This window comes from Syngnathus floridae, chromosome 21 (assembly GCF_059516105.1).
Source record: "Syngnathus floridae isolate MCC-2025c chromosome 21, RoL_Sflo_1.0, whole genome shotgun sequence".
NCBI classification, from domain to species: Eukaryota; Metazoa; Chordata; class Actinopteri; order Syngnathiformes; family Syngnathidae; genus Syngnathus; species Syngnathus floridae.
Window position 1 is genome coordinate 2,942,668 of NC_142433.1, and position 26,910 is coordinate 2,969,577.

General features: G+C 44.0%; 4 protein-coding genes across 6 annotated transcripts in view; 1 reads left to right on the forward strand and 3 right to left on the reverse strand.

Moving 5' to 3' along the window:
• The window catches only part of snx13 (sorting nexin 13), a 25,834-nt gene extending 754 nt beyond the window's left edge, over nucleotides 1-25,080 (reverse strand). Inside the window, exons 1-28 of one of the 3 annotated variants that reach the window (XM_088365350.1) lie at nucleotides 25,006-25,080; nucleotides 16,114-16,349; nucleotides 13,534-13,600; nucleotides 8,236-8,348; nucleotides 8,073-8,175; nucleotides 7,912-8,001; nucleotides 7,201-7,322; nucleotides 6,960-7,078; nucleotides 6,743-6,847; nucleotides 6,568-6,656; nucleotides 6,401-6,484; nucleotides 6,177-6,315; nucleotides 6,005-6,093; nucleotides 5,791-5,890; nucleotides 5,534-5,727; nucleotides 5,349-5,453; nucleotides 5,114-5,284; nucleotides 4,962-5,031; nucleotides 4,396-4,574; nucleotides 4,203-4,310; nucleotides 4,011-4,121; nucleotides 3,771-3,932; nucleotides 3,632-3,703; nucleotides 3,405-3,550; nucleotides 3,237-3,305; nucleotides 3,059-3,171; nucleotides 783-2,840; nucleotides 282-490 (exon numbers count right to left, since the gene is read on the reverse strand). In XM_088365350.1, coding sequence (XP_088221476.1) covers nucleotides 2,605-2,840; nucleotides 3,059-3,171; nucleotides 3,237-3,305; nucleotides 3,405-3,550; nucleotides 3,632-3,703; nucleotides 3,771-3,932; nucleotides 4,011-4,121; nucleotides 4,203-4,310; nucleotides 4,396-4,574; nucleotides 4,962-5,031; nucleotides 5,114-5,284; nucleotides 5,349-5,453; nucleotides 5,534-5,727; nucleotides 5,791-5,890; nucleotides 6,005-6,093; nucleotides 6,177-6,315; nucleotides 6,401-6,484; nucleotides 6,568-6,656; nucleotides 6,743-6,847; nucleotides 6,960-7,078; nucleotides 7,201-7,322; nucleotides 7,912-8,001; nucleotides 8,073-8,175; nucleotides 8,236-8,348; nucleotides 13,534-13,600; nucleotides 16,114-16,139 — 2,982 coding nt within the window. In that variant the 5' untranslated portion in view covers nucleotides 16,140-16,349; nucleotides 25,006-25,080 and the 3' untranslated portion in view covers nucleotides 282-490; nucleotides 783-2,604. Of the gene's footprint in view, nucleotides 1-281; nucleotides 491-782; nucleotides 2,841-3,058; nucleotides 3,172-3,236; nucleotides 3,306-3,404; nucleotides 3,551-3,631; nucleotides 3,704-3,770; nucleotides 3,933-4,010; nucleotides 4,122-4,202; nucleotides 4,311-4,395; nucleotides 4,575-4,961; nucleotides 5,032-5,113; nucleotides 5,285-5,348; nucleotides 5,454-5,533; nucleotides 5,728-5,790; nucleotides 5,891-6,004; nucleotides 6,094-6,176; nucleotides 6,316-6,400; nucleotides 6,485-6,567; nucleotides 6,657-6,742; nucleotides 6,848-6,959; nucleotides 7,079-7,200; nucleotides 7,323-7,911; nucleotides 8,002-8,072; nucleotides 8,176-8,235; nucleotides 8,349-10,768; nucleotides 11,016-13,533; nucleotides 13,601-16,113; nucleotides 16,350-25,005 lie in introns of those variants that run through there. The other 2 variants (XM_088365352.1, XM_088365353.1) reach the window with 2 other exon arrangements.
• Nucleotides 52-763, forward strand: LOC148379884 (distal membrane-arm assembly complex protein 1-like). Its single transcript, XM_088365371.1, has 2 exons — nucleotides 52-496; nucleotides 562-763. The coding sequence occupies exons 1-2, from the start codon at nucleotides 292-294 to the stop codon at nucleotides 624-626; spliced, it is 270 nt and encodes an 89-aa protein (XP_088221497.1). The 5' UTR covers nucleotides 52-291; the 3' UTR covers nucleotides 627-763.
• Nucleotides 18,345-19,860, reverse strand: twist1a (twist family bHLH transcription factor 1a). The gene is made up of 2 exons (XM_088365367.1): nucleotides 19,271-19,860; nucleotides 18,345-18,785 (listed from the first exon to the last, which is right to left on the reverse strand). Exon 1 carries the CDS (start codon nucleotides 19,858-19,860, stop codon nucleotides 19,294-19,296), a length of 567 nt encoding a protein of 188 aa, XP_088221493.1. The 3' UTR covers nucleotides 18,345-18,785; nucleotides 19,271-19,293.
• Nucleotides 22,149-25,009, reverse strand: ferd3l (Fer3 like bHLH transcription factor). The gene has a single exon (XM_088365369.1). It carries the CDS (start codon nucleotides 22,542-22,544, stop codon nucleotides 22,149-22,151), a length of 396 nt encoding a protein of 131 aa, XP_088221495.1. The 5' UTR covers nucleotides 22,545-25,009.
• Nucleotides 25,081-26,910: the final 1,830 nt, after the last annotated feature.

Genomic DNA, 26,910 nt, shown 5'->3' on the forward strand with positions numbered 1-26,910 from the left:
AATCTATCGTCCAAAGTCAAACATGAAGGGGAAAAAAAACAAAGTGACGTAATCCAACCGAGCCTTCGGAACTACTTCCGGGTTACTTGACAAGGGTAAAAACATTGCGAGCATAGTCGGGGAAACGTTACACAAGTAGTTGGTAAAACGTGATAAGTGTAAATATAAACTCCGTACGTATTCGCGCTGCATGTCCTTTGTTCCCCGCAATCTTTAAGAAGCCGACACTTGCATTGTATTAAGTTCCCAATCACCTTAGCCGTTAGCTTTAGCATACGTACCTCAGCAAAGATGGCGACACCCGAGGCGCCACCAGGAGAAAATGCCCCAATGTCTAAGTCCATGCAGACATTCAAGAGCTGCTGGAGCTGTCGACTCATCTGCGGCAGTGGTCTCATCCTGTCCGGGGCCTATGTTTTTAACGCCGCCCGCAAAGCGATGCGCCTCGGCGGGCCGACCTCGATGGGAACGGTCGCCCAGATTACTTTCGCTGCAAGTGAGTAGCAATGTAAATGTCAGTAAAAAAAGGATTTTGAAGTGAGTTATTCTTATAATGACCAGGTTTGGCCGCGTGGGGAATGGTTGTCATCGTTGACCCTGTGGGAAAAGCGCAAAGGAAGACGTGAGAAGACAGGAAGCTCCTATGGTCTCATTGCACTCCATTGGCCTGTGCTACTGGTCACCGGAAAGATTATATTGACAGCAACACGTTGCAGGCAATCAATGTAATTCCATGAACTATTAAAATACATCATACACAGTGCTCTGTTAGTCAGAGTTACCTTTTATTAGTGTTATACTGATGTGAGCAGTTGCTCTCAAGGGTTTGTCGGTAAGCGTGATGCAAAAAAAAAAAAAAAAAAAAGTCTTTCTGTCGCTTAACGTGATCATGACATTCTGATTGTTTTATAGATTAAAGAAAAATATGAAAATAGAGTTGACAGTACATTTAGGCACACTATTGACAAACATATGCACGTTTTTATGTATCCTGATTTGAGTGAAATAAACTTTCCTGAATGGAGAGGTGTGCAATGTTACAGGTGACATCTCACCATGGGAACTGACGATCCGGTTTACCAACCAATCAAGTGCTCCATTCAAGCCAATGGGAGACCCTCGACACACACTTGCTACTGTAAATGCTCCTGAGCAGCAATTCCACTTGTCTTGGGCTATTGGAAGAAAACGGGAAGGGGGTTGGCGCCTGTCCCATCCTAATTAGCAAAACGAGCTTGTTCGCTAATAAAAGGTAAATCCTCAGGGGCAAAACATGCCCACACCCTTTGGTTAAAAAAAAAATGTGACTTATAAAACAAGTCTGTAAAAGAAACATACAATGGAATGTTAAAGTTGTAGGGCTAAGAAGTGGGAAATATTTCATGTTTTTTTTTTTTTTTAAAAGAACATGAATCTGTTTTCCTGTATGTACAATAATTCAAAATGCACATGCGTCCAAGAAAAGTAATATTGCACAAAATGTAAGACCTGCTTGTCTGCCGTCTAAAAAGTGATTCGGAATATTTGACCACATCGAGAGGAGGATTCAGTCACGTGGAAGAGCTTCTTGTCAGTTTAAACTGCGGATGCATTGTCTTAAGGCCGACTCACTTCCACAGTTGGACCGCACGCACACATTTGCACAAAACACACACTAGCACGGAGAATACATTCATCGACGTGTATGGAAAGCCATCTAAGACATTCAATATACTTGATATTCACCTTAGGGTTGAAGTACTATTTTGCTTAGTAGGGACAATTTAGTTGCACTAGTAGAGTGAGGAAAAACAACACTAGGTGACAACTGCATGTCTCACATGTATATAGGAATGTACATACCGTAAGGTGGATATCCATGCTGTCCAATAAACGGCTTTCCACAAACGTGTATTTAGTGTGCTTGATTGCATGGACTGCTGAGCCTTAACGTGCACACACAAACACACGGTGAGGTCATCATTGCATCATTTCGCTTCGAATGTCTTCACAGAGCACAACAACGCGAGCTTTGGTCATCTGGGGTCAGGGTGGACAGTTTAGAGAGGGGGGGTGGGGGGGCTTGAGGCGTGAAAATAAGAATTTAAAAATAAATCCATTCACCCTATCTTTGTTCAGTCACATTTTTAAAAAAAAACAGCGCCTTGTTAGCCAGTGCTATTGACATATTTGGTTGCTATAAACACAAACGAGTGCAGCTTTTGCAGTTAAAAATGTCTACAGCATTTAGAGGGGAGGGGGCGAGTCGAAGCGAAAAGGAAGGTAAGGCAAAGGTGTAGGTTGATGCTATCGTCCTGCAGTTTAAAAAACAGTACAATACTCGCGGGCCACCAGGGGACAGCACTGACTGGCCCGGTTCAGTAAAACTCAACGAAAAACATCCAAACTTGAATGGGGACAAGAACGCTGTCAGGTGGGATGCGTATGTGTAATGAAATCCATCTTATTACTACTTGGAGTGTTTTCAATGAAAAGACATGAGGGCTTCACACCTTAAAGTTCACATTAAGCCCCTTCCCCCAGTGTCATATTTAGCTCTTAAGTCTGTGCCGTGCGCGTGTGCGTCTACTTTTGTCCATGTCCATCTGGCTCGGTCCACTCGTGTCACCTTTTGAGGGAAGAACCTTTGACTTTGTGGCCGTATCGATGGATGCGTGGCGAGCGGGAGTGCAGCTTGACGAAGAGTTCGGGGAACCTGTACTGAGGGAACATGGTTTCCAAGAAGCCCTCCAGGAACACGTAGACCAGCCGCCGGTTCATGGGCTGGTGCTGGAACATGTCGAAGACGCGCAGGATGCCCTTGCGCGTGGTTTCCGCGCCAATGATGTGCTTCAGCTCATCTATGTGGGCGGTGACGACAGAATGATGTCTCCATTTTTTTAAACATTTTGGGATTTGAATTAAACAGCTTTCAGGCTAAATGTTCTACTAGCAATCATGACTGGATACTTAACGTTTGTCTCAATTGCAGTGGAATTTTTTTGTCAGTTCCTGAAGTGGTATCATTTTATAAATAGCTTCATATGTTTTGTGTGTGTGTGGGTGTGTGTGTTATCACCTGGCATGATGCCCAGCAGACTAGTCTTGGCAGCGACTCGCGTCCTCATCCGGATGCTCTTGTCCCGACGGGGCGGGGTCTCGGCCAGAATACCGTTAGGCCAATAGGAGTCTCTGTAGGAGGTTGGTATTTTGGAAAGAAAAAAAATACACGCCTTTGGGTGTCTAAAAAATGTTACCTGAACTTCTTGACGTATTCTGCCACCTGCTCTGGAGACGTTAAGTAGTCCACGTGGTCCACAATTTTCCTAGTGGAAAAGCAACAATGAAGTTCGGAAGGTTTATTACAGTTTAAAGGTCGAACTACCTTTCGGCAAGTTCTATATGGTCACATTGAATGGACAGACCTGTTGATGGTGTCGCCATAAGTGGCCCGTATGAGCTGCTGCAGTAGGTTCTTGATGTTCCTTCGCAGCCACTGGTTCTTCTCCTTCAGGTCGAACACCTCGTCCATCAGCAGCAGCATGACGCGCAGCGGGATGTTGTCGTCCACCTGTTTGAGCAAAGACAGGACGTGACAGATTTGCTCCCACCACCAAAAAATCACGGCCAAAACTTGAGCAGGGCCACTCGCATTGTCGTCCAGTTGTGCGGAGACTCGACAGTGTTCGGGGTCAATGTCTGACTTGGGAAGAAGAGGAGGCACCTGGACAAGGAGAAAATTGTCACATTCGTCCCGATGAGAGCAGAAGTACGGTGGGGACACGAAGCACCTTGAATATGGACTGCTTGATGTCCTGGCCGAGTCTTTCAGACATGCGGCCCATGTTGTCTGACACTTTGTTCATGCCCTCGGCCAGACTGTCCGGGAGGGACTTGACCGCGTTGGACACGTTCCTCATGGAGCTCCGCAGGGGGTTGACAAACGTGTCTATCTGATGTGTGAAAATCATTTGTGAGTTGTTGTCTGCCATGTGCATTGTATTTTATACAAGACTATGAATGCTTGTTACCTTGCGTGCAAAGTCTCCTTTGCCTTTGTTGTAGGCTTTGTTCTCTAGGAAGTCGTAGACGTACGGGAGAAGAGTTGGGCACGCTTTCACCATCTCAGGGTTCAGCAGCAACTAAATCACACAATAGATTTTTTTTTTAATGATGGGCATAAATATAACTTGATGACAGTAATATATCAAGACTAATAATACCTGTAGGTAAGCATTGAGGTCTTTTTTCCTTTTCTCCAGGAAGTCTCTGTCCATGTTGTTGAAGGTTTTCTTCCCCGGGAGCTTGAGGATAGACGTCAAGTTCTCAAACTAAAAGTACAACAACGCAACATGAGCTCCTAAGAAATGTGAGCTAAGAAAATAAATAAAAACACAAGCAAAAAAAAATTAAGACCTGCTCAGTGATCCTCATATGAAAGTCGTGAAAATCAGAGTACCGCCGGTACGTCTTCCAGCAGTCCTCGCTGCCGTCCGGGTTACGTCTGAATACAGTGATGGCGTAAAGCGCGTACGTCTTCCCATGCTCATTGCACACACCTGCGGCAGCCCAAAAGCCGGGAATACCAGCGTCAGCTACCCCACCCGACAATACACCCACAAGAGGGAAGGCAATGGAGCAGCGGTGGGTGGTTGGGTAAAAGACACAAAACATGCGGGTGCGATGGGTGCGCCGTGGAGGGAGATGACGGGGACAAATTGGCAGGACAAATACAGCAAAGGAAAGAACAGAAAACAATGAAAGTGATGGGAGGAGCAAAGAAAAAAAAATGGAGCTTGGTGCAAAAAAGACGGGTGATAAATCAAAAAGGGGCTATCAGCACATGAATCCAAAAATGAGGCTGAATTTACACTGCGGGTCAAATCATTTTTGATTTTGAACTTGTGTCACTGGAACCATGGCGTGATGATGTGAATCCAGCCTTAAAGATCAGAATCTGGTGTGTGTGTGTCTGTGTGTACCCGTATCAGAGATGAAAGCATGGAGCTGCATAGATTCATCATGGCAGGAGTTGGTCAAGTCATCTAAAGACTGGAAAGACAACAAAACGTTACATTGACCGCTGTACGTGGACATCTAGCACGCTCGCGAGAAGAAGTGAGGACTCCCTCACCAGGTTAATGCTTCCTGTCGGGGAGCCATTGAACGATTCGCCGTCGCCGTCATCAGACCCGCGGTAGCTGGGCTCTTTGAGCATATCCAGTTCCGCCAACATGCGAACGTAGAGTGGGCTCTGCTTGAAGGACGGGTAGTAGCGCTCATCCCTTAGCATCATGTCATACACCTGAGGAAAAACACCATCGGTTTGGGTTTTTAGCGTCACCACAAGACAAGAAACTATTTAATACCTTTCTCTGGATTTCATCAAATATTTCTGGCGTGGGATCATCTGTCTGTAGCTTTTCCCCCAGGCGTGTTATCGAGTCCTCGTCTACTTGAACCCTGGGAGATGCCTGCAGGGAGAACAAGAACAGCAAGCTTGTCAAGTCAATTTGTTTATGGCATTATTATTTTTGGCAGATGATTTTTGGACCTTGTCAGAAAGGTACTGCTCAAAAACCCCCAGTGCAGCTGCCCTGAGGAGCCCCTTGGTCGTGTTGGGTTGCCTCTTGCCATCTTTCTGCCAGCGCTGCATGGCCTCCAGCTGCTGCTGCGCCGTCACCCTGTAGCCTTCCACGGTGAGCCAGAAGAAGAGCTCGGCCTGGGCGCCGGCCGCCTGCATGAAATCTGCCATAAAAATATCATTAGTCCACAAACGTTGAGGAATGGGGACATCGTTGCTGCATTTACCCATGAAGAACTGCAGGGCTATGTTGTGGACCAGGATGTGATCCAGCGGGATGACGCACAGCTTGCCGAAGTTGGCCGCAAGCTTCAAAGCGTCCACCTCCTATACGGGTGAAGAAGGGGCAAAAATCACTAACATTGAAGAAATGAAATAAGTGAGGGCAGTTTTTTTTTGAAAGGACCTATTCAGGGTTAATGAACCAAAGACTATTCCTACCTTGCCAGACTGTAGTCTCTGGATCCTGGTCTCGCACACCTTCTTTACAAACAGAAGACTGTTGATTTGGTTCTTGATGACATTAATGTCTAAAAGCACAAACGAACCACGCAACATGACTTCAGGATTTATTTTGGACTTATACTAGCTGCGAAGGAATGACATGGCGCACCATCTCCTGCTGTGTCCAACGAGCGCAGGTATTGCAGCTCCTCCATCACTTTGTCCTTGACGGCCTCCAGCTCAGCAGGCTTATCTGTCAGTTTCAGGATGTTCATGAAGGCTTCATAGTTACAGCTGGAGTCTCGAATCTCAACACACACACATGAACACAAACTCAGTGTCACATCATTTCATTAAATATAATCGGCCATTGTAAAAAGGTCAAACTGGTACCATCCAGATGACAAACTGGTTGATGTAGTCTGGGTCGCTCAGCTGGTTGACGAGAGGAAGCAGGACTCCACGCGCCAACACCTCCTAAAACAAACGCGGATGCAGCTGGGTGAATTTAGAACAGTGCCGTTGCTTTGGAGACCTGGCTTCTTCTAATGCACACTCACTCTTAAAAAATATCTCATGTTCTTGTTGTGGAAGTCTCCAGGAGGTAGTAACAGATACAGAAGCAACTCGCACAAATCTCGAAGGAATCCTGACATAAATACCGTCGGGGGGGAAAAAATAAAATAAAATTGTTTATTTCACAAAGGGATAATACCAAGACGTGAGTTTGCTTACCTTCTTCGTCCTTAAGAGAAGTGCACACTACATCTCGACAAATCTTCCTTTCCATCTCCACTTCGGCCTCGAAAAAGGAGTCTATCAGCTCCTCTGTTATGTCCCCTGTCCAGACAACACTCTTCAGTCAAACATATCGCACTCTGTCCTTGTCATGAACTACTATCAAACAAATTTTAATTCGCCAGTCGGTCACGTGTCATAATTACATGCTTACTTAGTTTATCCTCTCTGTCCGGGAGGCGATCCTGAGCTTTACGAAAGACACGCAAATGGGTGGCAAAGTCGTCCACCAGGCGAGTGGTGAAGTAAGGCTGCCAGTCCACTTCTTTGGACCTTGAAGACACAAAAAAAATAAAAACATAACAATAGGCAAATACCTAATGAGATCCAATACAAGGGTTAAATTGATACATTCCCAAATGTGTGTGATTTGCTGCCGAGTGTGTGACTTGTACCGCGTGGAGAATTGGACGAGGGCGTTCTGCAGCGTCTGTCTGATCTCCAATAAGAAAGACTCATCCTCGCTCAGAGTGTAGTACCAGTACTGGATATAATCTCTCAAAGCAAACTGGATCACCTGCAGGGGGCAATTGATGCTTGAGTAAAACATTTCTGGAAAAAATGTCAAACTTGACCTTGTTTGTGTGTCCAAGTGAACCAGCACACGATAACAATTGTTCCTTTATTTATCTCTTTCTCTCTTTTTTTTTTAAACCCCCTCACTCAAGATCCTTAAAGAATTCCCAGGAATGTAAGGAAGCATCCCAGTCAGTGTCATCTGACCGTCACAGTGCTGTGTCACCACTTAATGCTGCTGGCCACGCTGCTTGAGGAGCACAACGCTCTTACATGATTTCTAACCGCCATCATCCACATGCTCTCATTTCCCCATTGCCTTTGCCTTGCAAAATGTTTGCATATAAAGTGCGACTTACATCAGCCAATAGAGATAAAAAAAAACGAAAAAAAAACGACTACACAACACAATAGACTCCACATGAGCAAACCATCCTGAGGTTAGAATGGCTCATGTGGGAGTTTAAAGTTGCTGACGTGGACAAGCTGACCTGTCACACTGCTCCCCAAAAAACAAAACTGCTGCTCAGCAAAAGCGAGAAGCACGTCGCATAGATGTGACCACTTTATTGCACTGGATTGTCACAAACCTGTTGCAGAGGCTCATCTATGAAACTCGAGCCAGTCAGTCGCCTGTCGATCTTGATGGGCTTCATCTCCAGCTTCATCTCATCCAACGTCTAACCAAAAAGACAAAATCATTCGAGGAGAAACTTGCGGACGTGTAACACTAACAGGGAAAAACGTTTACCTTTGGAATACCAATGGGTGGGGGCGGCAGGTAGGAGTGCTCGCACCTCTCCAAGTATTTCTCTGAGTTGATCTTCCCATACAGCAGAGTGATCGCAAAGCCGCTGCGGAAAGAAAAGCACAGTTAAAATTGAACATACGTGAAGGAATACGTGTCTACTCACCCGCCAATGAAGCAGAGGATATAAAAGGCCAGGTAGAATATAGCAAAGGGTCCGAAGGTGATGAGGAACAGCACGACTCCGAGACCCCCCCATCCCCAAAAGGACAGACTGGCCTAAAAAAGTGACCCAAAAAAAGTCATCCTCAACAATGTCAAGTTATGAAATGGTCTGAAAATGACTGCTAAGCTAAACTTTAACTTGGTTTTTAGACAACATGACAACAAATAGTGTTTTATTTAGCATAGCTTAATTTTTAGACAACATGATAACAAAGAGTGCATTATTTAGCATAGCGAGAGAAAAAAAGACATCACACTAAAAAGGAAACCAACATTTTGGGAGCTCATGACCAAACATGAGGTTAAAATGGTTTTAGACAAAGACATGCGAGCTTGCATTTGTGCATCGTCATAAGCCACTTCCTATATTGTTCCTGTTATTGTCAGTGAAGGAAACAAAGCTCTCGCATCCCAGCAAGTCAGTCTGCTGGCCCACAACTATTCAGATTTCAGTTTACCCGATGTAAGTCTTTTTAAAGTAAGTCTCTATAAATGTCCAGGGTGCAGCGAGTGCACAAACAGGCTCGACAAGACCTCAATCACACCGAACAAGTCAAGGTATGTGGAACTGGGAAGAATACAAAGAAAGATTTGTGGTCAATTTGGTTAACCGCAAATGACACATTAAACAGCAACAAAGTGAGACATTTCCATGACCGTTTCCATTTTCCAAACCAGTTTGCTGGGGGGTAAGAGCCATAAGCTTTCAGCATCGACAGAATCTGTCACAGCTCCGTTTTATAACCCCTACAATGTAGCATGTGACATCAAGTAAACAGAAAGCTGGAGTGTCGAAAGCATTTACTATGCATGTTGTGTGGTTCAGTACCACTTGACTGAAACGTGACACTCATGGTACACTGGGTCCACAATACACTGACCGTTACGAGGAAAGATGCAAATAACTTTGGCCTGCTTTTTTTTCAAGATGGCTTTCGAAATTGTCACAGGGGAAAGCACAATCATTGTATGAAAAAGACCTATTCGAGATGTGTAACATGAGCCAGGCTTGACGTCAGCAGCGTGGAGTCTTATCAGCAAGGCTGCCTGTGATGAGACGCCGGCGCCGATGCTTGGCTCGCTCGGAGGCGAGATGATAACCAGCAGTGCGAGTTTTGACAGCTTATGCTGGGTTTAAAACATGAACCATCTGCTCCAATGATTAACACCCAAGGCTGGTCGAGAACACATGGCGACACATCACTCGCGCGACCAAACGCAAGCCTGCTGATCTAGAAAATGGGGGGGCTCAATGGGAAATTAGCGCCACCCCATTTAGTTTAAACAACGCAAAAATCAGCTGACGCAATTCACATTGTACCAACAATTTTTTTTTTAAAAATTGAATAATTGACTCTGCCAGACAAAAATAAGTCACGCTGTAAGAATACGAGAGGCCAGAGGGGCGGCCAGTACAACATTTCAGTGCGTGTGATCTAGATGCTAATGGTCCGCTGCCACAAAGCGAAGCATTACTCAGTTCATTCCTGACACACTTGAGAGAGACTCTCATGGGTGGCTGCAGCCCTGATCAGCGTGGTCATTAGGCAGCATGTTAGCTTACACCATTAAAACTGGCCGGTGGGAGATCCCCTGTTAATACTGGAGAAAGTCACAGGGATGACTGATCATGCCTAATCCATCCACAAATCCATTATGCAAAGACTTGACATGTAGGCCAGGAGGAGAATCTCGTGAGCTTGAAAAGCATTTGAAGGCAAAATATGAAACAAAACTTAATATTGGTTGATGATCAAACGTTCAAACATAGAGCTTAAGTTACAAGGAGGTGGACGTGGATTTGAGCTGAATTGAGGAATGATGACTCAAGACCACATCAGAATGTAGTCTGGGTCACATTCTTGGCCTGAGATGGATGGAGAGACAAACGAGCGAGCACGCTGCCATTTTCAATTGTCTCATTCCTATGTGCGTCATATATCACAGAATGCTTGACAATTTCAGGAAGGCTTTATTACAGTGGTGACCAAACCCTTTTTGTCCCAGATAAAATACATTTTGCACATTGCTAGTTGGATGTTAAAACTTCAGTAAGGATAAGGTGACTGAGTTTTATCACGTTTGAAACGGGACCTTAAACTACCTCTCGGATGACACACTTGTGGGTTGCAGATGATAGCCAATCAATATGAAACGTGTTTACAAGCAAGCATACAGGGTGGGAATGAAAGAGTGCACTCGTATCTAATTGCAAAGAATGCACATGCGTTTCGGACACTCATGATGAAATCCAGTAACACACAAAACATTAAAGACAAGGCCAAAACGTTACATAGCATTAACTCGAAGCTTCCACTTGTGACTTGAAAGTCGAGATGCTAAAGACCACATTACAGTAGGCAATGAGATATTTGAGACCAACCAAAAGTTACAAAAAAAGAAGCTACAACAGTCGCTCACAGGAGTTGATACACAACTCACCTGTCCAAATAACAAGCCAACACCCAGCTCACCTGTATTCTGTGTGATGCCGATTTTTTCTGTTCGTAGCCGTTTATCATAATACAAACACTCCCTATCTTCAATAATTACACCGAGCTAATTTCAGCCAGTACGAATATCCCAAGATCATGGCATTAGCGTTGCGTTATCTTTGTAATCCCGGGTCGAGTGCTACTTATAGCAGACAAGCCTAGCAGAAACACCGAGACTGTCTGTCCGTCCTCTCCCATGACAATCCCGTCCGTCTGTGTGTGTGTGTCTGTTTACCTGCTGCGCTAACGCCTAGCCGCCTAGCTTCCACAACCTGACAAGCATAGTCTGAAGCTACTAAACTCTGAGTAACACGCACGTCAGCTGTAACTTACCTCTGTGAACATTGTTCAAAAGGCGTCCGGTGGCCTCGGTGAACCCCGCCACGTCGTAACACGCGACTGGGACTGTTTTCTTCACGGTTAAAAACGAACGTATTTCCAATCTCCGTATTCGCTTTCGAGCGTCGCCATGTTTGCGAGGTTTACGTCTCGAGTGCCCCGTTTGCGGACGTCGCCACCTGATTGGTAGGAGCGTGATGACGTATCACACGACCGTGACTGACAACACGTACAATCACGATTGAACATAACATAACAGTACAAAAAAATAAAATAAAAATAAGACTGACTTTGACTTTACATTTTATAAAGCACTACATGAGATACTGAACAAACTCATCAAGGCCAGTGATTATCAGTGATACGAGTATCACTAGTAGTGTCAGGGCTCCCTCTAGTGGTCCATAAAATCTCTGACCACTCAGTTTAGTTGCACATTAAGTTCAATACGTTTACTTCTATTGAAAATCTGTTAAACATTTAAGGTTTAACATTCATTTGCAATACATTTTGATTGTATAATGATTTAAGTTGGTTTTTATTTTTCTAATTAGTGTGAAGTTAATTATCAAACAGCATAAAGTTACTGTGGCATACAGTATGAAATATTCTTTTTAAACTTTTGACACTTTTTTGATCCCCTACTATGCTACTTTTAATATTGGTAAGTTTATTTTTCCCTGTTGGAACTTGGTGTAAAAAGTTTGATAACCACTGTTCTAGGCCTAAGCAACAGTAACAGCCATCAAATGCATAAACAAATCAAATCTATTGGGTATACAAAAGTAAGATTTCATTTAATAAAGAATGTGGAACATCTATCCTGAATGCACTCTGAAGAAATCACCCTGGCCTTCTCGTGTTTCATTTGTCTTTCTGTGTCTGACATGGCATCTCTTTCAGCAGAACACGTATAAGTTACCAGTTGTTCGCATCCGGGTCGCTAAATGATTCATTTTGTTTGGACAATGAGATGTCAGCAACCTTTTAAAGAGTTGGCCTCTTCCCGCATGGGCCTTGTCTAATAATGTAATACCATATTAGTAATTTATTAAAGTAAAATAGAAGAAAATAATTCAGGAATATTTTGGTGTACTCTGGAGATGCAAATGTGTCATACAATTGAACAATAGAGAGCGCTGTTTATCCATTCGGGGCTCCCTAGAAGGTGAGGTTGACTGGTCAGGGAAACAAAGGACGCTCGTCCTGGAATGTCCCACAAATTATGTGGATGTCATACACTAGTCTTCAATCTTTTATAACCTACCGGAGGGGTTATTATGCAACACTTATGTACATAGCAGGTTCTTCTCATTCTGTATTCTGGTAAAAGTGTGACTGTATACAAGCATGAGTGTTCTGGCTGACAGTGATGACAAAGCGCCATGGTGGTTTGACTTTCCCAACTGCCTGACACGCTGTCATATATTATAAAGTGCCTTTTACACAAGTGTCACATAAATAGTCAGTCCCTTTTGGACTGCTGTGAGCGATGGCTACTGCTTCTCTGTTTTCAAGGAAACAGAAGGTCTCCTGATCCAGCAGTATATCAGGTAACTTTACAGGGATATATAATTGGACGTTTCTGGGTTGTTCTATGTGCACATATACATGAGAACATATTAATGTTCCATGCGCCGCAGAGCCTGGAGTAAATTATTAATGTCCCTCGAAGGAGTCATTGACTCGCTTTCAGAGTGAACGTACAGCCAAGCTGCAGTAAGGCAATGAGTGGCGGTCATGATGGTTTGGCCTAAAGGACGAAGACCGGTGTGTCAGAGGTCAAGGGGTGAGGAGGTGGAATGTGACAACCTATGATAATTTAAAGTCACGCAGATACACTTAAAAGTTTGGAGGGAAAAAACATGCACACTATGCGTTACTTTTGGCCTATGGATCATATTGAAGTTATTCTTAAAACTGGAATGTGTAACATTTGTCAAATGTCATCAGTCACATCCTTGTTTGTGCATGTGTGTTGCCCAGTGGCAGGGTGCCACAATGCAGATTAGGGGTGACACTGCCTAAATGTTTGCAGATGAGGCATAGCAATATCTAATCACCGTGGTAACAAGGGTCACTTTGGTAGGCCAGTGGGCCAACTTCCCCAGGGCGCTTTTAGTATTTTAGCAGCAAGATGTTTACTTCAGCATATGTGTGTGTGCACCCCCAATTGCCCCAAGCAGCAGTTAGCCAAGGGGTAAGAGCGTTTGGATGCTAGCCTTCCAAATGCTACCATTTGCCACCTAGCGCATCACACAAAAAATAATCCTTTGAACCAATAACATTTTATTTAATACTAACATCATGCCCACTGGAGCCTATGCCTGCAGATGTGGACCATAGAGACAACCAACCATTCCCATTCACACCTATGGACAACTTAGAGTCTTCAATGAACCTACCGTGAATGTTTTTGAGAATGAGAAGAACATGCAGACACCATATAGGAAGGCCATTCCAACTTCATACCTGTAAAGAACCAAAACCCATTAACACAGGAAAGGCAATGATGCCAAGATGTCATCCCTCACCCATGATTTAATGGCATTTGCATATCAATATAGAATAGCAAAATAGTAACAAATAGTTATTATATTACACTTAAGTAGGTGGTTTTGTTTTTGGTTCATTCTACTTCCCTTAAAAGCAGCACAATTTTGCCAGCTCCCTCAGCATTTTCACAGTTGTATTTGCAAGGTAAAATAATACAACCATGCAGAGATAAGGAAGATCAATGTTTCACTTCTCCAAACTGTGCAAATAAACCCGTTTTTTATGCTTTTTGGAAATTCCACCTCAAACATTATAGGGATAGTGTGGGCAGGACTACCACAAATCTTCAGGGAACGGCGCAAGAAAATATTTCCTGGAATTTGGGGGCCTACTAAACCCCAGCCAGCCACAGCTCGTTTTGAGTTTAAATGTTAGCTCGTATTGAGATAACACAGGTAGATTTTTTTTTTCCTTCTTACGGTTCGGCGACTCCTCGTGAGAGCTGAAAGGAAAACAATAAAAGACGATGAAGATGACAAGAGCTGAGTGATGGGGAAGAAAGGGAAAATAAAGGAAAGCGGCAGAAGGAGCGCGCTGAGTTATTTGTCTGCCTTGACGTGATGATGCGCAGGACCACTTCCTGGGGCTCAGGTTTCATTGTACCAATGCTCGCTCGGGGGAGGGTCCACATCCTGTGCCAACTCCTGACGAGGGGGCCCTGGGATTTTTTTACTAAGTAGTAAAGAAGATGAAGAAAAGCAGAACCGATGCGTCAAAGCACTAGATGAAATCGACATTTCGATCAATGCAGACACTATTGGGATCAATTTGGATGCAGGTGCTGCTCTTATATACTATTGCATGTTGATAAGCAGATTGCTATGAAAACAAAAGTCTTCACTGTAAAGCTATATGACACACGCCATCGCCGCCATCTCAGTGTTTATGTGTCCCTCCTTGCATTTATATGAGCTTTGCTCTCAGGGGACCTTTTGCTTCTTTCAGGTGGTGTTGTTTTACACTTTTCCTGCTGTCCCACGTCTGCACTTTGTGTGTGGACTTTGGCGCTAACTTACCAGACTGCTTTTTGAAAGTTACATCCCCCAGAAAAAAAAAAAAGACTCAGTAAATGGCACATGCTAGGCTTGTAAAACTCACAAAATAGCTCTAGAAGCAGATGATTGGTTATTAATCAGTAAAAATACTCAGCAAAAATGTTGGCCGGTGTTAATCACTGAATCAGCAAGACTTTGTTTTCTAGACTTGTGGCATCTCTGACTGTCTGCTGTGGTTTTCTTTGTTTTTCAAGGCCCAATCACTCACCGCAGCACCACACTTTTAAGTAAATACCGAGGCACACAGGAAATTAGGGGGGGGGGGGTGATATTGTAGATATTAGGAGGAAAAAAAGGGTGGAGGGAGGATGGCGAGGAGGCCGGGAGAAAGAATGGCAGAAAAGATGGCAACATATTAAAGGATTAAGGAAGAGGGTGGTTCAAGAAAGAGTAAGACCACCCGACAGTGAAGACCAGAGGGAAGGCTCCAGTTCTCTCCTAGCTTACTGTAGCTCCCCTTGGACCAACACTGTGCTACTCGAGCTGCCAAGTCGCCCCCTCCCTCACAACGTGTCCCTCGCAACGCCAATAAACTGTTATTGCGTTCAACAGGAAGAAAAGCCACAAAATTTTACATAACACCGGCTGATGCAAACAGTCAGTGGAAACAACATTTTTTTTTTCACATTAGCACAAGGGGAAAAAAAAAAAAACAGTCAATGGATGAGACTAAGCAAACAAAGTGCTCTCTTTATGTCCCCTTCCAAAAAATCAGTGTAGAGCGTCTGATAGATTTCAATGAGCCCTCGAGTGTAAGATAAACATGGAAATAGAGTCCTAACCCACACATCAATAGGACCCCTAAAGCCCCCCATTTTCAGGCAGAATAAGACATTCAAACAGCTTAAATCCAATAAAGGAGCGTTGCGTAAGGCGCAGTAAATTAAGTTAGGAGAAAGAGCCTATGTGTTTTAAAGAGGTCTTTGATAGAGCTTGTATGTTTATATTCCTAAAGCTGAGCCACTGTGATATTGTCTGGTATGCAGAGAGTTGGAAGAGGCTTGTGTTTAACTCAATCTGCAAGATAAACAGCCGCGAGGAGGGCAACCCAGAGGTTCCCGTTCGTTCCCCATCGTCTTCTTTTTCTCACTTGGGTGTTTGTCTCATTGTTACGGCTGATCGGGAAAAATTTAAGCCAGTAAACTGAATAGTGACTTTGTGGAAGTAGCTGTCGGTGTGGGCGACGGGGTTAGTTAAGAGGCCGTAGGTCAGGATTGATGGGTGTAGTTGGCACCGGCCTCAGGAAATGTGTGTGAGTTGCGGACTAATGGGGAATGTGCGTTAACGTCTGCTGTCCCCCCCCCCCCCCCCCTGCCTGTTTTATAAAGCCCCTGAAGCAATCCTGTCTTTTAATTAGGACTAATGGCCCATTACCTTGTGGATTCTGTTTTCTGGAACATTGTTGCTGCTTTTCTGCTCTTTGCAGGTTGGATGGTATTGTAGCATCAAGTGAAGTAGAGGTGCTTCATGCATGACACATGTCAGCTGTCAAGTGTGAAAGGTCGGTTATCAACTCAAACTTCAAAACATGATCATGAATTATACTCATCTTTAATTGTGATGTTGCCTGAAGGACTTGAGTGACATCATGGATGACGGCGCTTCAACATCTGAAATTATATCTGGAGTGAAAGTGTGCAACAACACTCGGGGGTTTATAAATATAACTTTTTATCAAATATGTAAAAATTCAATTCAGCAGAGTCTTGTTCCATCTGAGAGCAAGTTCAGTAGCAACATTCATCCTGATGCAAATCATCTGCGCTTATCGCTTAAACATCAGCTGCATTATGCATTTTTTCCAGGAAACTGCTATTCAAATTCCACCTTGAAACAAATCCACCATGTCTTAAAATAACTTTCTTTCCTGTGCAAATGATTGCCATAACCCCGCATGAGCAAAACAGGGTAACCCAGAGCCCCGAGGTAAATGTGCTGATTTGAGATGGTAAACGTGGGCACACACAGCTTGGAGCTGAGATGAAACAGATAATTAGCTCTAATGGAGTCCAGTCCTGCATGCAAAAGAAGCCGGGCATGGTTGTGTTTATGAGTCCTACCCCCCCTCGGCTGTCTTCTTGGTGGTGTTAAGCATTAATGTAAACCAGGGCTTGTTACTGGGTCAAGGGAAAAAGAAACGGTGGAAGTGCAGGAGACGTAAAGCTAAAGGAAGTTAAGGGGAGGTAAAGCCTAGCCAACAAAAAAGCATGGCATGAAGTTCATTTTCCGAAGATTCACAGCTTGTCATGTTCAAAACAAACGCCGAGCGCACCTTTGACTTTCGCATCAGTTTAAAGACGGCGAATCCAAAGCAGGCCAATTGAAATGGTGATTAATGGCTGCTTGGGAGACAGTGTGTGTTTCAAGTCATCAAAGAGCCTGTAAATCAGCGCACAGTTAAATCCAGATAGCCAGATGCCTTCACACTGATAACAACCAGTCATCCCTTTCCCTTCTGATGTCAAAGCGGGCTACGGCGCAAGAACCTTGGTTCTTTCTCTTGTGCGTGCGTGGCTGGAGATGGACCCGTTTGCAAGCCTCAGAGGTGACATTCCTGCATGTCAGAGGAACAGCCTCAAGTTTAAGATAACACTGCCACGGTGAGCTACGGGTGGGAATTGATTCCCTCCAGAGGCTGGCAAAGGGCCTTAGGTCAGCGCTGATGGCTTTACCTTCTGCACGCAAGCTACAATGAAGAAAAAAAAAAACACACCAATGCTCCCATTAACACCCCTCAACTATTCTACACAATTGTTTTTTAAATGACTTTTTGTGTATTGTTTGCCTCAATTCTTTGGATTGATTGAATTGATTTCGTCAGAACTGTGTGTGCCTGGAAATTCTCACTGTCAGCATTTTTGTACCTTGACTATACAGAATGACTTCACCTAAAACCCCAAATTTTGAATACCTAATCACAGAAGGTGCCTTGTAAATATCCATTTGATTATTTTCCAAAATGTGCTTTTGCATGAATAAATGAGGTATGACGTGTAGTAGGAAATCAATAGTGTGAAAGACTAAAATAGCACACTCAGAAAAAATATAAAGATTCAAGAATTAGTTCAGGGTTTCATGATGAATCAAGGTTTTGTGTAGCTCATGCATAGCTGGCAAGCTTCTTGAATTGTAATAGCAGGTATGTAATGGCAGTGCATTTTGCAGCCTGACCCATATCCGCCCCTTTAAAGCTCTTGAGGCTAACTGCAAAAGCACCTGCAGGAATCTCCCCATGCTGACCTGCGCCTCAAAGGACATCTGGGAATATCATGCACGCTTCCCAACGCACCACAACTGCTCCGTTCAAAAAGCCCGCCAGCCAATTACAGCGTTCCCAAATCCCAGAGTGCAAAAAAGAACTGAGTAATCCAGAGGTATGAGATGTTTTCTTTCACCCCCTCCACCGTGACTTCGTTAGCTGCGGGTTCTGCTACAACAAAAGTAAATAAACTCTCTTGATTAAGTGGAAAAAACTAAAGCCAACGGAAATGACTTTGTTGCTATACTTTCAGGTAAGTCTCGGGAGTGTTGAACACACTTGATTATTTAGGACATCAAGAGTTTATTATCGCTGGGGAACAACTGAATGAATACTTGTCAGGAAGTTACTTTCATTTGTTTATTAGCAAATATTTACAACGTTCAGAATGTGCAGACTACAGATCCATACAGCATTCTGTGATACCCCAAAATAAATAACTCTTATTTAATTGGGGCAAACGGATTTCTCACCAGTAGAAAAATAAATACAAATACTCCATTTGCTGTGAAACATTGTCACGAGGAATGTCAAAGGAATTGTGTTGTTTCTCTCTAGTTTCAAAACATTTCCTCAGTTCATTTTGTTGTTACAACATTCATATAGTCGCAGTGGTCTTTCTTCATATCCGTCTTGTCCTATAAGTGCTCCCTTGCAAACATAACAGTCCCTGCAACGGGAAATATCGCACATCCCGCTCTCGGAGGAGGAATGAAGCTCACAGCTGGGCCTCAGCTGCACTTTTCCATGGTTCCGTCTTCAGGAGAGTTGGACTGAGCCACATGATCTGTCAAAGAAATACTGCAGTCATTAAGAAGAAGAAAACTCAAATTGGACAAACGTTCCATGAATTTGAATTTACTTAATTCAAACATCAGACAAACATGATAAAGCATTAAATTAAAACATTACTAAGGTAAAAATGATCACATTTTAATCGTACAACTGATCAAATAGGGCTTACTTAAGTGTAATTAAAAATAAAGAACGTATGACTATACTTCATGTTATTGTGATAAATCCAAATGAATAATTACATTTTCATTGACAACTGTAGGAGGAAATAGCTCACTTAACACATGAAAAAAGACTCTTAAAATATTTGCTGGGCCATATTAAAGAACAGAGTTGGCCATAGGTGGCCCCCTGGCCTTACTTTGACCACCATCGGTTTAGAATTCATGGGATCCCAAATGCATAACATGGTATTTCCAACACACAGGCTCCAAATCCTAACATACACATTACGCGTAAAAAGTAAATGCAATTTACCATGCTGTTCCAGTGTAGCCCCGCTAGTGGGTTGTGGTCGACACGGAGCAGGCGTCCCCCATTCTCCACACGGAGAAGGCATAGCTGAGACGTTCGTGCGCCACGTAGCTGCAGCTGGATCCCCGCGCGTCCAACTCGTCGCTCTGCAGAACTTGACACAGGAAATCGATGTACCGCGCGGCCAGTTTGAGCGTCTGTATTTTGCTAAGCTTGTCCGACGGCAGTGTGGGGATGATTTTCCGGAGCGACGTGAAAGCCTCGTTGAGAGACTGCGTGCGTTGACGCTCTCGGATGTTGGCCATGACGCGCTGGTTCTGCAGGTCGTCGATGGAGCGAGCGGGGCTGCTGCTGGCCTCGCTGCTTTCGCTTGCCACGCTGCCACCGCCGCCTCCGTTACTACCGCCTCCACGGTCACAACTCTTTCTACGTCTCTTCTTGGGAATCTCCACGTCCAAGCCTTCGTCCAGTTCGTCTGCGCTCCTGCGCGTCGCAGCCCGCCGCTTCCTGGCGCCCCTCCGCGGCAGCTGCCGCTCGGTCTCCTCCTCACTGTTCCCTGCACTGTCCATCGGGGAGGAGTTGTCTTCTCGCATTGTCCAAAAGCTTTCAAGATGCCCTACAACCAGTTGTCCCTCTTGAGTCCAGTCCACAAACTCCACATGTGACCAAAAAATGATGGCCCGTGCTGATTTTAAAGCAAATATGGTGCACCGCAAAGAAGGAGAGGTGTCTCCCACTTTTTATAGTGGGGAGCGAGATGGAGGATTTTGGGGAGCGCTGTGATTGGGTGGGAAGGGGTGTAACATAATACCACTGCAGGAATAACTTGTGTTAATATCAGAGGAAGAGTAGAGGACCTTGAAGGCAAAAAGGAAAAGAAAAATGGAAAGGGGCTGGGATTGTTTTTGTAACTGTGCGCAAGATATTTTGGTGGGCGTTTTCTTATATTGGGCATCTCTGCACTAAATATGTCAGCATAGCAATATTGTGACGCTCATTTTAGCACTACCCTGACCTACTTAAGTGAAGAATGTTACTTTGTTGTTGACACGCATTTATTAATATATTATTTTTTAAAACATAGTCATATTTTCGAGATTCACTAAAATTTGTATATTGCCACAGTGAGAACATACAATCTATTCCAGGTTCCAGGCCCTGAAGATCTATGGAAAAATATACAACAGTCTGATGACTCCATTCTAACTTATGATTCCCTTGACATACAGTACATGTATGCTCCCAAACTATGCAAGTCCCACAAGTGTCAAGAGTACAACTCCTAAAGGTGCAATGAGTACTGGAACTGTCAGAAAGAAGGGGGCAGTATAGGGAGGGGTGTCCTTCAAACTACAATTAATGTATCCTCCAATCAATGTATCTTCCATATGCCTATGCACTCTCACTGGGCCAGAAAAACAGGCATGGAACGTAAATACTGCAAGTAAAAACAATTTACTATTTGATTTTATGCTATTTTATACTAAAGTGCATTTCAAAATCTGTACTCTAAGCACAGTAACAAGTCTACCAGTCTAGACACTTAGATGTGAACAGTGGTGATGGCAAAAAATAAACCCAGTGAAACACAGGAGGTTGCAAACGGCGGGGGGCCTTAGCTCGATCGTAACCAGACCGACGTGTTTATTTTCCCGTCAGCGGCCCCGCGTTGAGGTATGCGCTTAAATGGGTCTGACCCCCGCGGGGACGTCGACACCGCGGCTCAGGTTTAAAAGACGCCCCATCCCGAGGAGCTCTCGGGGCGGATCCGTGCTCGCAGCGGGGTCGCTAAGGAGGTGTACGACTGCGGCGTAAAGCAAACAGTGGAGGTGATGAAGAGGCCCAAACTCGCCTACATTTTTTTTTTACAGGGGGGGGCTTGAATTCAATAAAGAAACAAGAGCTGTAAAAGTCTGGAAGTGGTGGACTTTGATGCAAAATAATACTGAGGCCTCATCCACGGAGTGGGTCGCCCACAGGGGGCTCTGCATCAGCCAATTTGCACCTCAGCGTCAAAGATAATATCCAACCACGATTTGTGATGCAAATACCAATTTGCACTTGAAGCAGATAAGAAGGCTCAGAGATACTGTCAGTGTAATCTTCAGTTTATAATCTTGTTTTTCTCACACAGGTGAGAAAGCAACATGCTCCGCTCTCCAAGGTGCTGAAAACAACCTCACCTGCGGACTTGCCAACCCAACATTCCCAGAAAATCACGATGTTCTCTCACCTCTGATCTATTTTTAGAACAGCTCTGCATGGCGACTTGGTGCCGGCAGATACTAACCCTGCTCCAAACTGCGAGGTAGATGTGCTTGTTAGTAGCCATTAAAAAAAAGTCTAATATAATCGCTTCATTAGGTACACATGCAGAATTGAATGCTACGGAATAAAATAGCTTTTGCTTACCTTATGCTAACCTGACAGGGAGCTTTCAGTACAATGCCATGCACATCATTAAATTATTATTAGTTTTAGGAAACAAAAAAGATACTGCTACATTAGGTTGAGGTGCATTAAATTGTGAAGTTGCTAATTAAGTTTCTAGACATAAAAAATTGCACTTGGTTCAGTTGCAAAATGTTAAAACCATTTCTCATTGAAATGCACTATGAGACATTGTTGCATAGTGTCAATCAAAATGATCAATATAATTATCAATATCATTTTTATTTTCCGATTGCATCAATATGCAGGTGTACCTAATATTGTGAGCGGAGTGTGACCATTTAAACTGCACTTGAAACAAAAACCTCATTTAAACTAAAAAGGCGAACATATTTGATCAATTCTTGTGACTAAGAACTTTACAAACAATCCAAGGCTGTTGACTTCTAAGATCTAAAATATCGCAATCATGTGCCAATTGAAGTCAGCATCAAGTGTTCTCCAAAAGATCCTTCATGAAGGAGATGTAGACAATGGCTAGCCGCAGCGTCTCGATGCGGGAGAGTCTCTTCTCGTAGGCAAAGGTGGGAACTTTCTTCCTGAGAGCATCGAACGCCTCGTTCAGACTAAACATGCGCTTCCTTTCCCGTACGTTGGCCGCCTGGCGCTGGACCATCGTAATGATCCTCCTCCGCTTGGACCTACCGGACCCGGCGCCTCCTTCTTGGCCAACCGGGCCGATCATCAGATGATCGTCCGTGTGCTCTGGGCTCCAGGATGCCTCGCTGGATTGGCTGTCATCCACCTGCTGCTTGGTGGGAAAATCCATCAGATTTACATCAAAGTGGATCAAGGTGGAGTCCAGGAGTCGAGTCTGCAGCTCCATCTCCAAGTCCAAAAAGCTTCACAAATAAGATCCTTTTATAGGTCTGTTCTCACAAGTTGGAGAGCATCTCTTACAAGTGAAGCCCGCTTTTGTCTGAATCCGGATGGAGCACGACAGGGTGAGATCCTATTTGGCTGGAGTCCAAAAGGCCTTATCCTGCTCTTTCAACAAGTGGCCTGCATGCGGCACCCAACGTGCCCATGCCCAAGTAGCTTGAAGAAGCTCTCCAAGTGATGCGATGTCATCCTGGAGGCCATTCATGAGCTTCTGGAGAATAGCAACCTCTTGACAAGAGGGTCATGCAGTCGTATTTGCACTTTCCCTTCTTCCTCGCTGGCTAAATAACCACACTTTTTATCACTTAAAGAGCCCCAGGAGAAGACCAAATAGAACATTCCCTAAAAGTCCTCACACAGCAAAAAGCTTTCTGTTGCAAATTAGAGCAAATAACTGTCAGTTCCCATGGCAGAGGAGTGTCCACATTGCAGGGGGTGCTGAAAGGGCCTCCAATGCGTATTTGTAGTTCCTCAAGAGAATGTTTGGTCATAAGCACGATGAAGCGATTAAATATATTTCGAATGCCGAAATGAGGCAAAAAGACGAAAAGCACAATGCGATCGAGCTCTGACTGAAACACAATGAAGATATGATCAGGCTCCATTAGGTTATCGTAAAACAGCGTAAATTCCAATCCGGAACAGATTAGATTAAGGTTTACGATGTTATCATTTTGGGAAAAATATAATTGGTTTAATACACGAGAATACAACAAACTGTGCACTGTTTACCCCCCCCTTTCCCTCGAGGAACACATTATAAATTATCAAGATAAGAGTGAGTTAAATTGTATTATATATTTAAAACTTGTCAAAACTAAACGGCTATTTGGAGATTTTATCCATGTTATAAATGTGCGGGTTAAAGGAAAGCGTCCAAAGATGATACTTCATGAACTAATGTGAGTGTTTATCTTGTAGACGCTCACACAACTGAATTGTCATCATCTCCCTCCACCGCTTTGCTGTTTTTCGGTCGGGCAGATAAACATGATGGGACATTCCGCCGGTCGTCGTGGAAACGCTGAGAAAGAGCAGCTGGGCGGTAGAATATGAGGTAATCTCACCCTGGGGCTGCTGGGTAAATATTGGTCTTAAATAAGGAGTAAAGCCCCCAAAAGAGGCACACAAACACACCTACAGGGGTTCATCCCAGTTTTGTCTGAGTGGAAACAAACTCGACTAATCTTCACTCATAATGAGTCGCTCTCTGTTATTATCGCGGTGTGAAATTAACGATGACTTTTTGCCGTGACTGGATGTTGGTGGAAGTAAACATCTGTCTGACGCATCCAAACACAAAGTGGGACTTGAAAGCTTGTGATGACATCTGGAGAGCAAGCGGGAAAAAGAAAAACGACACATTTCGAAGCCTACCTTTGCTCGTAAATACAACATTCTGCACATGCCTCGTTGCGGCTAAGGGAGCACTTAACACTAAATCCCTCTTATATTAGATGTTAGTCACATACTGTACATCATGTCTCACAGTAAAATGTGAGTGACAGATTTGGGAGGAAGAGTATTACAGGCCTGTATTGGGAAGTAAAATTTCATTGCATTACATTCGCTCGAGAAGTTGTGCTACATTTTTATGAATTACAAAGGTCACATGACCCACTGCAATATTTCTCGCACTAATCTAAGGCGCAGTACTATTGTTGTACTTGACAGAGGAAAATTGTGTTGTTGTATATAAAAGACACATTTTGAGCCTTGAGATTTGGCTAAGCATGGCGGGTCATTATGTGGTGAACTTTATGACGGCCATGCTTGCAGAATTAATTAGGACATGAAAAAAGGGAGGGGACTAAACAATCAAGGAAGTGACTAATGGAAATTAGTTTAGAACTCTTGACCAATGATGTGCTTTATTAGTGTCATCATGAACGCAATCAGTCTTTCCTTTCACAGCATCCTCGCCTCTGACTGGCTGAAGCCGTCAGCCAATCACCAATCGGGGGATGTTTACACAGCTGGGTGGCCAGTTAAAGGTGGGGCTCATGCAAGTGTGTGTGGTTCATGGACCATGCTGGATGGAAGCCAGCGGGTCTACCATATATCTCCACTACAACACCCTGCAACCTTCCATCTCACTTCCTTCAACGCCTTGCAATGGCCAAGCCGCAGCTCCTTCGAATGACCCCTCCCTCCTTCCCTTGCTTAATCCAATGCCTAAACTCTCCACCCAAACACTTAAAAAATCCCTTTGCTGTCCCACCCACCATCCAAAAACATGTCACCACCTTCCCCGCTGTCTCAACTGTTTATTTACACAATAGAGGCCTGGCCATTACGGAGACAAGCTTTCTAAAAAGTGCCATGTTTGACTTTTGAAAACTTCAGTTTAAAATCGATATGTATCTGCCAACTTGGCAAAACCATCAAAAAGAAATAGTACTCACGGTACATGTTGATTATTAATTGCGAGTGGATCACTCTAGATGTTTCCTTGTCAAACTTGGCTTGCTGTGACCAAGAAATCTGGGGAAGAATAAAATGAGTTATTTTTGGCCTTCTGCAGCAAATATGAAATCTGTTTGGTTCAAGAAACAACTGTCTAGACAACAGCGATTACCTCCCGATTATGTCGGGCTTTTATTAATTTTTAGCTTTTTAGTTCCTTGAGTGCACTGCAATCCCTTGGGGGATGAGGGAGTATAACTTTTCTTCCATAATATACAGCACGTGGTAACTTAATGAATTTATGGATGACAACAATATTTGTGTCTTTGCAATATTTTCGAAGTCATTATGAAGTTGTAAACTGCTTTCAGCCTTGTTGAATTAAGCTGAGCCAGATATTTTTTTTCACTTGTTATATTTGGCCTCCTCTATCAGACATTTCTCGGCTCGATTCTATATTTTCTCAATTCAAATGCCTTTTTGGGATTCCAGTCTGAGTATTATTTGTCTTGTGAAATGAAACTTTTGTTTCCTTAGAGCAGGTCCAGTTGCAAAAGGGTGACCAGCACATGCACACACACACACACGCTCCACCCAGAGAGGATCACCGGACTTAAAATGAATGTTTTCATATCAGAGATAAGATATTTGTTAACACTCTTCTCTGGGGCGTATTTTGTCATTGAAATGAAACGTTTCTGTTCCCAAGTTGAAATATGTTTACTGATTGTACATGCTGTTGCTTTTGGAACATTTGAACATTCCAAACGTGCAAAAAAAAGTACATTTGATGTACGCGGTACGGGCAAGCAAAAAAATCGAACGACTCACCCTTTGATGATGTAGTCGACACCGTTCTTTGCTGTCACACAAGTGCAAAAAGAAGTTAGAAACTGCATATCAAGACCTGCAAAAAAATAGAGAGGTACTCACCTTTGACGTTGATGCCGTGCGATTCTCCATTTCATAGTGTCTCTTGTCTGCATCCAGCATATGTGGATAAGAGATCTTTTTTTTTTTGGGCCTAATCAGATTTCAGCCTCTGTGTAGCAATATCAATCTAATCTGCCAAGGGCCTTCGGAATCAGTAGTTCATTGACAAAAGTTTGATTAAGAAACACATTTGTAGATATGCACACGTCAGCATCTCAGAGACATCCTGGTCGCCGTGGTTACCGTGAGCAGGTCTGTGTCTGGCGGGAGCCAAGGAACCAAACAAACAATCGGAATCCAGCTTGTTTACTTTCAGGGTTAATAGTGTGTGCGTGGACATTGAACCCTTGGGAAAGAGTGGAAGCGGAGTGTGCACGGATATTCGCTGAGCTGAACATTAAAATGAGAGTGATGCAAAGCAGAGGTGCCAAAAAATCTCCCAGCTCTGCCTTTGAAATGCCCATAAAGGGATTTCATGGATGTCAGTACGAGGCGCTTTGATACAATTCAACCTTTGCCTGGGTCGTGTTGTACGATTAATGGCCGCAGTTGCACAGCTCTGACTGGTGGAACACTTAAGCTTTATGACCTGCTGCCATTTGGGCCTGTGGGACCGAGGCGAGGGGCCGACCGCAGAACTAATTATCCGAGCCATAGGATGGAGATTTGCAGATTGCGGGTCGGGGATGAGGTGCGTATGCGTGGCTGAGCGGGCCAGCGAGTGCGTGGCACTCGTTTCCGCCAGTGTGTGTGAATGTTCTCCTGCAGGAGCCTGCCAGGCATGGAAACTTTGACCCAGGAGAGAGACACACAGCCAATTTAGACACACACACTATGAAACACAGAGGTGTGAGGGGAAAAGTTGTCTGGCCTGCTCAAGAACAAAAACAACACTCCTCCCTCCTTCCCTCATCTTCTTCTGGCCATCAGAGGATCATGAAGATAAACGAGCATGCCTAGATATGAGGGTC